The sequence below is a fragment of the Ahaetulla prasina genome, chromosome 1, assembly GCF_028640845.1.
Source record: "Ahaetulla prasina isolate Xishuangbanna chromosome 1, ASM2864084v1, whole genome shotgun sequence".
NCBI classification, from domain to species: domain Eukaryota; kingdom Metazoa; phylum Chordata; class Lepidosauria; order Squamata; family Colubridae; genus Ahaetulla; species Ahaetulla prasina.
Genome location: NC_080539.1, coordinates 239043685 through 239057964, shown reverse-complemented (window position 1 = coordinate 239057964; position 14280 = coordinate 239043685). Strand labels below are relative to the sequence as shown.

Sequence of the window (14280 nt, the reverse complement as noted above, 5' to 3'; positions counted from 1 at the left end):
CCAATGCCACAGTGCCAAGCGCCGGCTAGCAATGCCCTTCCCCATTTTCATTCCAGTGCTGATGAGGCGCTCCCCACACCTGGCCCTGTGCTGGCCATACCAAGCCTTTTTGCCAAGGCCACTGCCCTGTTCTCCAAATAGTATGCTAATCCATTGTGCTTTGCACGCGTGGGTTCGGATCCCATCCTCGTCGCCAGTATTAAATACTGAGAGGAGTGTATTAAGTTTCAAGGGAACTCACGGACAGCCAGTTCAAACAGACCTCTCGTTTATTCAGGCTTAACAAAACGGAACATTCAACTGCTCTAAACGGAGCCACAAACAATACTGAATAACATCTGACAGAACTTTTGCGACGCGAGGCTAGCTGTCAAAACGCCAGCCAATAGGAACTTCCTTGGCTTCCCGCTCTTGCTGTTGCCGGCGCTTCAAACACTCCGATTGGTTGTGAGTCATCCTGGCTGCGGCCGGTCGTATGTGCGAGGACACAACACCCCTCACCCCTCGGATCGCGCAGTCATAGTCAGCCAAATAAGCTGGCTGACGACGGCTACGACTTGAACGTCTGAGTTCAACAGGCGGCACGGAACTGGAAGGCACTTGACTGTCCTTGTCCTGAATGGAAGTCTCCACCAACGGACAGCGATCATCGGCAGCAGGGCCTGGAGTATCTTCCGGTAAGAGTTCCGACGAGAACGAATCGGTGGGGTGTGAAATGTTGTGTCTGCGTTGACTTGTGTCTTTATTGGTCGGAAGGACCGGCCGGGCCTGGTTTGCTGGGGACCCTGGTGGAGTGCTCCGTGATGTATTTTCTGCTTGTAATGCCAAATCGGGCATCGGTTTATCACTATTGGCTGTGGGACCCCTGGGAACAAAGGGGTCAGTCATGAGGTCTGCAGGTGTCTGCCTCAATAGCTCTGTCGGCCGGGAAAGGACGTCTTGTAGAGGTCTCACTGTTGATTGGTTTTCCCCATCGGTGGCCAGGCGACGCCTTAGTTGATTAATGTGGCGTCTCCAGATGCGGCCGTCTGCCAATTGGACCCTATAAGAATACGGCCCAGATAAGTGAACCACGTGACCAGGTAGCCACTTCTCTGTTCCCCCAAAACACTGTGCATACACTGGGTCCCCCAGGGTAAACTGCCTAGTCTGGCCACCCAGTCCTGGAACCCTTTCAGGGGTGTATGAGGGGTGTAGCCTATCTAGTATGGTTCTAAGACGGCGACCCATCAGCAACTCTGCGGGAGTCTGGTTTGTCACTTGGCATGGGGTGGTGTGTTGGGCCAGCAAATACTGATTGACTTTCTGCTGCCAATCAGAAGTACCCAATCGTCCCAATGCTTCCTTCGCTGACCGTACGGCTCGTTCTGCAAGGCCGTTTCCGGCCGGGTGGAACGGCGCCACGGGAGCATGTCGGATGCCCAAACCCGCTAAATACACTTGAAATGCTGCCGCAGAAAATTGGGGCCCATTATCCGTCACTATTACATCCGGCAGCCCATGGGTAGTGAACAGTTTGTCTAATATTCTAATAACGGAATCAGCCGTGGTGGAGGTCATTATGAACAACTCCACCCACTTAGAGTAAGCATCCACTATAATGATAAAAGTCCGGCCTTGGAAGGGGCCAGCGAGATCTACGTGGATCCTTGCCCATGGCCCTCTGGGGGTCTCCCAGTCTTGGACCGGTGCCCCAGGGGGCGCCGCCCGGGACAGCTGACAAATGTGACATCGACCTACCCAGGTCTCTATTTCCCGGTCTAAGTTTGGCCACCAAACGTAGCTTCGTCCTAGGGCCTTCATGCGTCCAATCCCCGGATGAGCTGCATGCAGGCACGTTAGTATTTGTGGCCTTAGGGATACTGGAACTACGACACGGCTACCCCACAATAAACAACCGGCTTGGGTCGACAGCTCGTTCCGCCTGCGAATGTATGGCAGGTACTCTGGTTGCACATCTCCATCCGGCCAACCCCTGCGAACCCAATCCAGGACTTGCGCCACCACGGAGTCCTTTCTCGACTCCCTGCAGATATCTAGCGCAGAGAGCGGAAAGCCGGACTCTTCTATCAGGAGAACGGGCCAGGACGGGGACGGGTCAGAAATTGAGATGGGCAAAGGACAACGACTCAGTGCGTCAGCATGGCTAATATCCCTTCCTGGTCTATGTAATAGCCGGTACGAATAGGCTGCCAGGAATTCGATCCAGCGTGACATTCGGGGGGACAAAATTTGGGGAGATGGCCGGTCACCGGCCAGCAACCCCAAAAGGGGCTTATGGTCCGTGACCAGCAAAAAAAAATGACCATAAAGGTAATCATGAAAACGCTTGATACCCGCTACTATGGCAAGCGCCTCTCTATCCAGCTGACTGTAGTTGCGTTCAGCTGAGGAAAGGGTGCGTGAGTAAAATGCCAAAGGAGCTTCTCTTCCATTCGGAAGAACATGACTGAGGACAGCCCCGATGCCACAGGGCGAGGCGTCACACGTTAACGACAAAGGTAGGCGCTCATCGTACTGTACTAAGACGGTGGATGAAGTGAGGAGCTGTTTGACAGCGGCAAAAGATGCCGCTGCAGCCCGGTCCCAGACCCAAGGTGCCTCAGCGTCTAACAGGCAATGGAGTGGTTCCGCGATAGTGGCCTTATGGGGCAAAAACGTCGCGTAAAAATTTAGAAGCCCCAAGAATGATTGGAGCTCTGTCTTATTGGATGGTGTAGGGGCATTTTGGATTGCTGCTATTTTGGTGGGTGTGGAGTGGATGCCCTGAGCATCCACTAAAAAACCCAGAAATTCTACTTGTTGTACCCCTATTCTGCACTTGTTTTTTTTTAGTTTCAATCCAGTTCTCCGGAAACGGGATAATGTCAATAGCCGAAATTAATACGTCATCAAAGTAAGGGACGACCCCCGGAATCCCATGGAGCAAGCGTTCCATGAGACTCTGGAATATTCCTGGTGCGACACTAACTCCGAATTGGAGTCGTGTGCATTTGAAAGCTCCCCGGTGAGTGACGATAGTCTGCGCTAATGCAGTCTCATCATCCACCAGGAGCTGTTGATACGCTTGGGCCATATCTAATTTGGCAAACACACGGCCCCGCCCCAGTGAGTGTAAGAGGTGCTGGACCACCGGCAGTGGATAAGGATTATGCTGAAGAGCTTTGTTGATCGTCTCCTTATAGTCCGCACAGATCCTCACGGATCCGTCAGGCTTAAGGGGAATTACGATAGGTGTTTCCCATTTTGAGTGGTCTATTGGAACCAATACCCCTTGCGCTATCAATTTATCTAGCTGTTCATCCACCTTGGGCCTCAAGGCCAAAGGAACTCGCCTCGGTTTGAGGCGAATGGGTGTAACCTGCGGGTCTAAACTTAGGGAAATAGGAGAGCCCTTGTATTTACCCAGATGTTCGTCGAAAACATCAGCGAATTCTATAGCCAATTGGGAAGACACCTCCTGGCTTGTGCTGTGGATCCCGGTAACATGCAGGTCTAGGGCAGCAAACCAATCTAGCCCCAAAAGGCAGGGTAGGTCACTCTTAACAACGAGGGGCAGGCGGCCATCAAAATTGCGATATGATACCCTGAAGGTACCAATCCCCATCGTTGGAATAGCCACCCCTTGATAGTCACGTAAGATGACAGAGCAGGGTTGCAGACTGGCCTTGGAGACATTTGGCAAAAGGCGTTTCAACATGGCCCAGGAGATAAGCGACCGGGATGACCCAGTATCCACTTTCATGGTGCATGGTGCTCCCTCCAGACGAACGGAGATGTACAATTTATTAGCGGGAGCCACGGAAAAGGCGTAGTTAACGAAGACTTCCTCCTCACAATGGGCCACAGCGGAAGAATTCCCCTGGCGTGGAGTTTGTGGCCGGAATCCTCCCCGCGGCTTGGCCGGTTGGCGGACAGAACCTTGGGCTGGCATGGTGGCCCTGCAGACCCTGGCCAGGTGACCGCGTCTCCCGCAGCGACGGCAAACGGCTGTCCTGAACTTACAGTCATCCCTGGCATGGTCGCCGCCGCAACCCAGGCATTGGGAGGTCGGGCAATAATTCATGGGACCGCCCCGCCGTCTAGGCGTAGTGTTAAGGCGACGGACGTCCTCGTCATCCTCTGGAAAAACGCCTTGAACGGAGTCCCCGTAATGCACAAACAGTGGTTGTCCACTGCTCACCGGTCTCATTTGGACACGCTGGAGCTCAGCGGAAGACCTCTCTGCCATCTCAGCCGCTTCCGCCTCTTCCACAGCAGTCTGGAGGGTTAAATCTCTTCGAGCCAGCAAACGGCGCTGGAGCTTTAAGTCCTTGAGGCCGTATACAAATTGATCCAGTAACATGTTCTCAAGGTCCCCAAAACCACAGTGAAAAGCGGCAGCTCGCAGCGAAGCGACAAAGTTGGTGACAGTCTGTCCCTCCGTTTGTGCGCAGCGACGAAAGGCATGTCGCTGGGCAATTCGGCATGGCGCTGGGGTGTAATGTCCCCGCAGTTTCTCTATTAAAGTGTCCCAGGAGAGATCGGATACCAGTTGGGGGAAGGCAAGGGTACGCGCCGTGGAAAAAACGTCGCTGCCGCAAGAGCTCAAAAAGTAGCCACGCTTTCTGGCTGGAGAGAGGTCAGATAAATTGTTAGCAAGGAGAAAGCATTCGAAACGTTCAACATAAACGTCCCACAATTCAGCTGACGGAACGAATGGCGAGAAAACCGGCAAATTGGTCGCCATGATGAGAGCCGTGAGGTGATAGATCCTAAACGTGAGCGGCAAAATGAAATAGACTATGAGTGGCAAAAGTTCGAGTTGGCGTTCCCCAACCTTCGTCGCCAGTATTAAGTTTCAAGGGAACTCACGGACAGCCAGTTCAAACAGACCTCTCGTTTATTCAGGCTTAACAAAACGGAACATTCAACTGCTCTAAACGGAGCCACAAACAATACTGAATAACATCTGACAGAACTTTTGCGACGCGAGGCTAGCTGTCAAAACGCCAGCCAATAGGAACTTCCTTGGCTTCCCGCTCTTGCTGTTGCCGGCGCTTCAAACACTCCGATTGGTTGTGAGTCATCCTGGCTGCGGCCGGTCGTATGTGCGAGGACACAACACCCCTCACCCCTCGGATCGCGCAGTCATAGTCAGCCAAATAAGCTGGCTGACGACGGCTACGACTTGAACGTCTGAGTTCAACAGGCGGCACGGAACTGGAAGGCACTTGACTGTCCTTGTCCTGAATGGAAGTCTCCACCAACGGACAGCGATCATCGGCAGCAGGGCCTGGAGTATCTTCCGGTAAGAGTTCCGACGAGAACGAATCGGTGGGGTGTGAAATGTTGTGTCTGCGTTGACTTGTGTCTTTATTGGTCGGAAGGACCGGCCGGGCCTGGTTTGCTGGGGACCCTGGTGGAGTGCTCCGTGATGTATTTTCTGCTTGTAATGCCAAATCGGGCATCGGTTTATCACTATTGGCTGTGGGACCCCTGGGAACAAAGGGGTCAGTCATGAGGTCTGCAGGTGTCTGCCTCAATAGCTCTGTCGGCCGGGAAAGGACGTCTTGTAGAGGTCTCACTGTTGATTGGTTTTCCCCATCGGTGGCCAGGCGACGCCTTAGTTGATTAATGTGGCGTCTCCAGATGCGGCCGTCTGCCAATTGGACCCTATAAGAATACGGCCCAGATAAGTGAACCACGTGACCAGGTAGCCACTTCTCTGTTCCCCCAAAACACTGTGCATACACTGGGTCCCCCAGGGTAAACTGCCTAGTCTGGCCACCCAGTCCTGGAACCCTTTCAGGGGTGTATGAGGGGTGTAGCCTATCTAGTATGGTTCTAAGACAGCGACCCATCAGCAACTCTGCGGGAGTCTGGTTTGTCACTTGGCAGGGGGTGGTGTGTTGGGCCAGCAAATACTGATTGACTTTCTGCTGCCAATCAGAAGTACCCAATCGTCCCAATGCTTCCTTCGCTGACCGTACGGCTCGTTCTGCAAGGCCGTTTCCGGCCGGGTGGAACGGCGCCACGGGAGCATGTCGGATGCCCAAACCCGCTAAATACACTTGAAATGCTGCCGCAGAAAATTGGGGCCCATTATCCGTCACTATTACATCCGGCAGCCCATGGGTAGTGAACAGTTTGTCTAATATTCTAATAACGGAATCAGCCGTGGTGGAGGTCATTATGAACAACTCCACCCACTTAGAGTAAGCATCCACTATAATGATAAAAGTCCGGCCTTGGAAGGGGCCAGCGAGATCTACGTGGATCCTTGCCCATGGCCCTCTGGGGATCTCCCAGTCTTGGACCGGTGCCCCAGGGGGCGCCGCCCGGGACAGCTGACAAATGTGACATCGACCTACCCAGGTCTCTATTTCCTGGTCTAAGTTTGGCCACCAAACGAAGCTTTCCCTAGGGCCTTCATGCGTCCAATCCCGGATGAGCTGCATGAAGGCTCGTTAGTATTTGTGGCCTTAGGGATACTGGAACTACGACCCGGCTCCCCCCCAATAAACAACCGGCTTGGGTAGACAGCTCGTTCCGCCTGCGAATGTATGGCAGGTACTCTGGTTGCACATCTCTATCCGACCAACCCCTGCGAACCCAATCCAGGACTTGCGCCACCACGGAGTCCTTTCTCGACTCCCTGCAGATATCTAGCGCAGAGAGCGGAAAGCCGGACTCTTCTATCAGGAGAACGGGCCAGGACGGGGACGGGTCAGAAATTGAGATGGGCAAAGGACAACGACTCAGTGCGTCAGCATGGCTAATATCCCTTCCTGGTCTATGTAATAGCCGGTACGAATAGGCTGCCAGGAATTCGATCCAGCGTGACATTCGGGGGGACAAAATTTGGGGAGATGGCCGGTCACCGGCCAGCAACCCCAAAAGGGGCTTATGGTCCGTGACCAGCAAAAAAAAATGACCATAAAGGTAATCATGAAAACGCTTGATACCCGCTACTATGGCAAGCGCCTCTCTATCCAGCTGACTGTAGTTGCGTTCAGCTGAGGAAAGGGTGCGTGAGTAAAATGCCAAAGGAGCTTCTCTTCCATTCGGAAGAACATGACTGAGGACAGCCCCGATGCCACAGGGCGAGGCGTCACACGTTAACGACAAAGGTAGGCGCTCATCGTACTGTACTAAGACGGTGGATGAAGTGAGGAGCTGTTTGACAGCGGCAAAAGATGCCGCTGCAGCCCGGTCCCAGACCCAAGGTGCCTCAGCGTCTAACAGGCAATGGAGTGGTTCCGCGATAGTGGCCTTATGGGGCAAAAACGTCGCGTAAAAATTTAGAAGCCCCAAGAATGATTGGAGCTCTGTCTTATTGGATGGTGTAGGGGCATTTTGGATTGCTGCTATTTTGGTGGGTGTGGAGTGGATGCCCTGAGCATCCACTAAAAAACCCAGAAATTCTACTTGTTGTACCCCTATTCTGCACTTGTTTTTTTTTAGTTTCAATCCAGTTCTCCGGAAACGGGATAATGTCAATAGCCGAAATTAATACGTCATCAAAGTAAGGGACGACCCCCGGAATCCCATGGAGCAAGCGTTCCATGAGACTCTGGAATATTCCTGGTGCGACACTAACTCCGAATTGGAGTCGTGTGCATTTGAAAGCTCCCCGGTGAGTGACGATAGTCTGCGCTAATGCAGTCTCATCATCCACCAGGAGCTGTTGATACGCTTGGGCCATATCTAATTTGGCAAACACACGGCCCCGCCCCAGTGAGTGTAAGAGGTGCTGGACCACCGGCAGTGGATAAGGATTATGCTGAAGAGCTTTGTTGATCGTCCCCTTATAGTCCGCACAGATCCTCACGGATCCGTCGGGCTTAAGGGGAATTACGATAGGTGTTTCCCATTTTGAGTGGTCTATTGGAACCAATACCCCTTGCGCTATCAATTTATCCAGCTGTTCATCCACCTTGGGCCTCAAGGCCAAAGGAACTCGCCTCGGTTTGAGGCGAATGGGTGTAACCTGCGGGTCTAAACTTAGGGAAATAGGAGATCCTCTGTATTTACCCAGATGTTCGTCGAAAACATCAGCGAACTCTATAGCCAATTGGGAAGACACCTCCTGGCTTGTGCTGTGGATCCCGGTAACATTCAGATCTAGGGCAGCAAACAAGTCTAACCCCAAAAGGCAGGGCAGGTCACTCTTAACAATGAGGGGCAGCCGGCCACCAAATTTCGGATATGATACCCTGAAGGTACCAATCCCCACCGTTGGAATAGCCCCCCCCCTTGATAGTCACGTAAGATGACAGAACAGGGTTGCAACCCGGCCTTGGAGACATTTGGCAAAAGGCGTTTCAACATGGCCCAGGAGATAAGCGACCGGGATGACCCAGTATCCACTTTCATGGTGCATGGTGCTCCCTCCAGACGAACGGAGATGTACAATTTATTAGCGGGAGCCACGGAAAAGGCGTAGTTAACGAAGACTTCCTCCTCACAATGGGCCACAGCGGAAGAATTCCCCTGGCGTGGAGTTTGTGGCCGGAATCCTCCCCGCGGCTTGGCCGGTTGGCGGACAGAACCTTGGGCTGGCATGGTGGCCCTGCAGACCCTGGCCAGGTGACCGCGTCTCCCGCAGCGACGGCAAACGGCTGTCCTGAACTTACAGTCATCCCTGGCATGGTCGCCGCCGCAACCCAGGCATTGGGAGGTCGGGCAATAATTCATGGGACCGCCCCGCCGTCTAGGCGTAGTGTTAAGGCGACGGACGTCCTCGTCATCCTCTGGAAAAACGCCTTGAACGGAGTCCCCGTAATGCACAAACAGTGGTTGTCCACTGCTCACCGGTCTCATTTGGACACGCTGGAGCTCAGCGGAAGACCTCTCTGCCATCTCAGCCGCTTCCGCCTCTTCCACAGCAGTCTGGAGGGTTAAATCTCTTCGAGCCAGCAAACGGCGCTGGAGCTTTAAGTCCTTGAGGCCGTATACAAATTGATCCAGTAACATGTTCTCAAGGTCCCCAAAACCACAGTGAAAAGCGGCAGCTCGCAGCGAAGCGACAAAGTTGGTGACAGTCTGTCCCTCCGTTTGTGCGCAGCGACGAAAGGCATGTCGCTGGGCAATTCGGCATGGCGCTGGGGTGTAATGTCCCCGCAGTTTCTCTATTAAAGTGTCCCAGGAGAGATCGGATACCAGTTGGGGGAAGGCAAGGGTACGCGCCGTGGAAAAAACGTCGCTGCCGCAAGAGCTCAAAAAGTAGCCACGCTTTCTGGCTGGAGAGAGGTCAGATAAATTGTTAGCAAGGAGAAAGCATTCGAAACGTTCAACATAAACGTCCCACAATTCAGCTGACGGAACGAATGGCGAGAAAACCGGCAAATTGGTCGCCATGATGAGAGCCGTGAGGTGATAGATCCTAAACGTGAGCGGCAAAATGAAATAGACTATGAGTGGCAAAAGTTCGAGTTGGCGTTCCCCAACCTTCGTCGCCAGTATTAAGTTTCAAGGGAACTCACGGACAGCCAGTTCAAACAGACCTCTCGTTTATTCAGGCTTAACAAAACGGAACATTCAACTGCTCTAAACGGAGCCACAAACAATACTGAATAACATCTGACAGAACTTTTGCGACGCGAGGCTAGCTGTCAAAACGCCAGCCAATAGGAACTTCCTTGGCTTCCCGCTCTTGCTGTTGCCGGCGCTTCAAACACTCCGATTGGTTGTGAGTCATCCTGGCTGCGGCCGGTCGTATGTGCGAGGACACAACAGAGTGGGCAAATATGAGGCAACAACGAACAGAACAACAGGCTTTACTGATCAGCGCAACAGGCGCTGAGCTGGCACGAGAACTTCAAAAACCCGAATGGAGAACTGATGAGGCGGACTCTGACAGCTCTTTTATATGCTCCTGTCAGAAGGCGGCTCCAATAGCCGCTCTTCGGTTTTCCCGCTCTTTAGCCGGCTCGCGCCTTAACCAATCAGCAGCCAACTGCTGTTGGCAAGGCTCGAGCCGGCCATACTCTACAGTATGGGCTGATTTCGTGATGCTTCGGAAGGCCTCAGAAGCTTTTTGAAGACAGTGCATGCTATTTGGAGAAGGAATGAGCCGCCTCAGGAAGAAGGTCTGGTGAAGCTACCAGTTGCCTCACATGGAGCCAGGCAGGGCACACCTTGCCAGCAGCAGGAGGAAGATGGTAAAAGTCAATTGGGACAGCAGGGCCTGCAGAGCACAGGATGGACAAGGTTGTGTGCTTGAGGAGGCACTCCTTAATCGTGGTATTAAAGTAGAGACCCTGAGATGATGGCGGCTAGCTGAGACTGTTGAAGGCCCGGGTCTCTAGTTCAGCCCCAGCTTTGGTGCCAAGGAGTGTTGATGTGTGTGTAAAGGAGGCAGACCCTTATTGAGGCACAGGGCTGGAAGGAACCAAGGCAGGAATGGTTTGGATTGGGGTGAATCCTTGCCTAACAACTGCAGGGATTTGGTTAATAGCACTCAGACTTGTATACCGTTTCACAGTGCTTTACAGCCCTCTCTAAGTGGTTTACAGAGTCAGAATATTGACCCCAACAATCTGGGTCCTCGTTTTACTGATCTCGGAAGGATGGAAGGCTGAGTCAACCTTGAGTCTGGTGAGATTCGAACTGCCAAACTGCAGGTAGCTGGCAGTCAGCAGAAGTAGCCTGCAGTACTGCATTCTAACCTCTGCTCTTAACAATGGCAATAGAGACTGCCAAGATTATCATCCCTAAGTTATGCGGCCATGTGACGTTGTGCTTTATGACTGCATCCCTTAGCAATGGAAATTCCAGTTCCAATCACTGTCATAACTTGAGGGCTATCTGTGCTCTACATCTGTAAACCGTTTAGAGAGTGCTGTAAAGCACTTATGGAGCGGTATATAAGTCTAAGTGCTATTGCTGTTACTATCCCATCTCATACTAGAGCAGATTAAGGCCAGAAGGCCCTTTGTACAGGTTCATTTTGTGCACTAGCTACACTCTTTCCTTGATCAGGAGGCCCTTCAGACAGTTACTATGCCCTGGTCACTTCATGTTTGGATTATTGTGAAGCATTCTACATGGGGCTACCTTCTAAGACTACCCAGAAATAACAGTTGGTTCAAAATGCAATGGCACCAAAAGTGCTTTTTGCTATGCCCGTTTCTCATCACTGTTACAGGAGTTGCGTTGGCTGCCAGTCAGCTTCTGAGTGCAATTCAAGGAGCTGGTTTATTGTTAAACTTCTGTATGACGTAGGATCTGGACATCTGAGAAACTGTCTCCAAACGTTTCTGCCTGTCCAGTATGTTCCACCAGAATGGACCACTTCCCCTTCATTATATGTTATCATTTTGTGAAACTGCGATTTCACATTTTGGTGTATATAATACTAATATTAATGGATATCGTATCAAAAAATCTTGGATCGTACTTAAAAAATTTGCACACTGACAAAATTTCCATCAGTCAATTGCAAAAAGCCATACTGTTTGGATCTGCACATATAGTAACCTGATATAGTAAAACATCCCAAGTTCTTGGGAATAATGCCAACTCTTATGAAGGCCAACACCAGCTAAAGAACTGGCAGTTGTGACTTCACATTGTTGTGAACAAATAATAATAGTAGTAGTAGTAGCAGTAGTAGTAGTAATAGTAGATCTTAAGAAGGTACTTGGTTGATACCTAGGATGCTGGCAGCAACCTGTATCAAACATTAGCACCAGTCAATGGTATTTGTGATACATTTTTGAATGTTCAGTTGACTTGAGTTTTATGTTTAATGAATAAAGTAAATAATAATAATAATACTGGAGGATAAAAAATAAGTTGTGGGGTCACCAAAATTTACAATGAGAATGGCTTAATGACTATATACCACTTCATTCACAACATTCTACTACATTTTCCTAATATAATAAAAATTAACCATCAACTAAAAGAAAAGAAAAAACATCTAATTATTCTGTATTTAACAAGATTTACCTTTCAAGAAAACTCATATTCTTCCAGTTACATTGTTCTACATTTTCAACATGATATTAAAGATGCATTTTTATTATTGCAACTTTTAAAAATATGTGTGCATCTTTCTTTGGAAGAAAAAGCACATGTATCAATATAGATCACATATAGGCAATTTCTAGATTTCCTTTTTTAATTTAAAAAACAGCCCATAAAATACCATCTATTTTTTCTTGATTATTACAGTAAACAGCTCACATATTAATGGGATTCCATTTAGCTTGGAAAGGATCACCAGAAGGAAAGGGATGAGGCTCCCTATCCAACAGCCCTATTCAAAAAATTTTCAGGAAAAAAGAGAAATCTGCTTCCCTTGCTTCCTAGCATTCCTGCTGAAAATTAGAGAATGAGAGGAAAGCCCCGATCCAACAAGGAAATCTGATAACAAAGCCACAAAAATTCCTGACATATATACATGTATTATAAATGTTAAGAAAACTATGCTGAACTATGTGTTTGAAACAATTATGAAACAAGTGTTTAAGACAGAAAGAGAGAGGGGGAGAGAGAAAGGAGTCACTTACCTCATCTGCAATCATACACCTAAGAGAAAAATAAAACCAATTAGGGTAAAATCAAAACAAAGCATTATTTCAATTGCAAATTAATTATCAGGAAGCAATTTCTTTCTAACATGGCTTAATAAAAGGTTTTCCCAAGACTTAAAGCATGATACAAGCAATCTTTTTGCTTAAACTGGCTTTAGATTTGTGTCTCTTCAAATCCAAAGTCATTCCTTAACTAAGCTACAAGACAACTTTTATTTGAAAATGAAGAGTATTTTCTCATGACATACTGATTTCCATTGACATCTCCTGTTTGATCACCTTTCAAAACTTAATTCAGATTTCTGTATCATCTAGTATGTTTTTAACATATGGAGCTGTGATGGCCAAGCTTTAGATCTGCATTTTAATGAGTATTCTGTGTAGGCTTGAATCCATTCACTCCAAGTTCTTGAGATGATAACACTGAGGATTATGCATGTTACCATGAGAAATGTTGGACTAAATATATTTTAACTAAGTAATTCAATCAATTTATTATTACAGTCCTACACCAGAACAAATAAAAACACTCAGTATATATACAATTAAAAACTCTAATATAAAACAATAACTAAAATCTATAATAAAATTCGTCTGTCAATTATACATGGTCTGACTATATGAGAGTTGCAATCCATAAACTGTGGCCCATTGTAGGTGCAACGCTAAAAAGGAAAGGACTAAGCAGGGCAAAGGGTGTTGTGCCTCGCTCGCCCCCCTCTCCGCAGCCAGGCCCCTCTCGTCTCCTGCCGGACGCTGATAGTGCAGAAGAATGTCCTGGCATGCCTCTAGCCCCCAGTCCTGGCACCATGCCCGGACAGACCGAGCAAGACAAATGGCCTGACATGCCTCCAGCTCCCAGTCCTGGCACCATGCCCGGACACAGAGCAGCTGGGCCCCTCCCCCACAGCATGTGAGCCTGGGGAGTGTGAAGCCAGTCACGAGCTGGAATTACCGGCAGCTGGAGGCTGAAGGGACCCACGCTTCCGGAGAGTGGAGAGGCGACGTCAGCAAAAGGAAGGGAGGGGCAGGCCTGGATAAGTGCTGAGTCATGGAGCCACACCCCATGGCCTATATAAAGGATCTGCTTTCTGGCATTCTTTGAGTCAGGCAAAGTCTAACTTGGATTGCTGAAGTCACATCCTGGTCTCCTGCCTGCCTTGAGAACTCTGACAGAACTTTGGCAAAGCTGCAGAGGCACGCTTGATACGGACTTCCCCGACCCGGCCGTCAGAGGAGGAGTGGGACACGACAAAGGGTTTGCCACAATTGTTATACAACATCACTATGGTGGAGAAGACATGTGTTTGCGATGAATCCCCAGTGCTGCTGCACAGAATCTGGCCACCTGCACTGTAGTTATGGATTGTTCATCCTTAAGCAATCACTGAAGATAGGTAGTGTCGGCACGGTCAGGGTACCTAGCAGTTATTGGCAGAATGTTTTTTCCTAATCTCCATATAAAAGCAACATCTGAAGAGCATGTGACCTAACTAATTCATCTGCAGTCGCCTTATCAGATAAATGTAATGTATGTAACTAAGTAATTGTGAAATTACATAATGTTTGAGTGGAACAGCTTTTTGCATATGAAAATCAAACCAGATCTACACTAAAGCAACAATCAACAGGGTTTTTTTTAAATAATTGAAATATTGTATTTAATCAGAAGGAAAACCCTTTTTCTTGAACGAATGAAATTTTAAAATGGCAATCCTCAGATGAAAACATGATGATGAAATGGAACTTCGTGGAA

The 14280-nt window shown here is 49.4% G+C and overlaps 1 protein-coding gene across 1 annotated transcript in view; it reads right to left on the bottom strand.

The window, feature by feature from the left end:
- The window catches only part of ZRANB3 (zinc finger RANBP2-type containing 3), a 70278-nt gene that overhangs the window by 40144 nt on the left and 15854 nt on the right, over positions 1 to 14280 (bottom strand). The window contains 1 exon segment of the mRNA XM_058194014.1: positions 12501 to 12519. Coding sequence (XP_058049997.1) covers positions 12501 to 12519 — 19 coding nt within the window.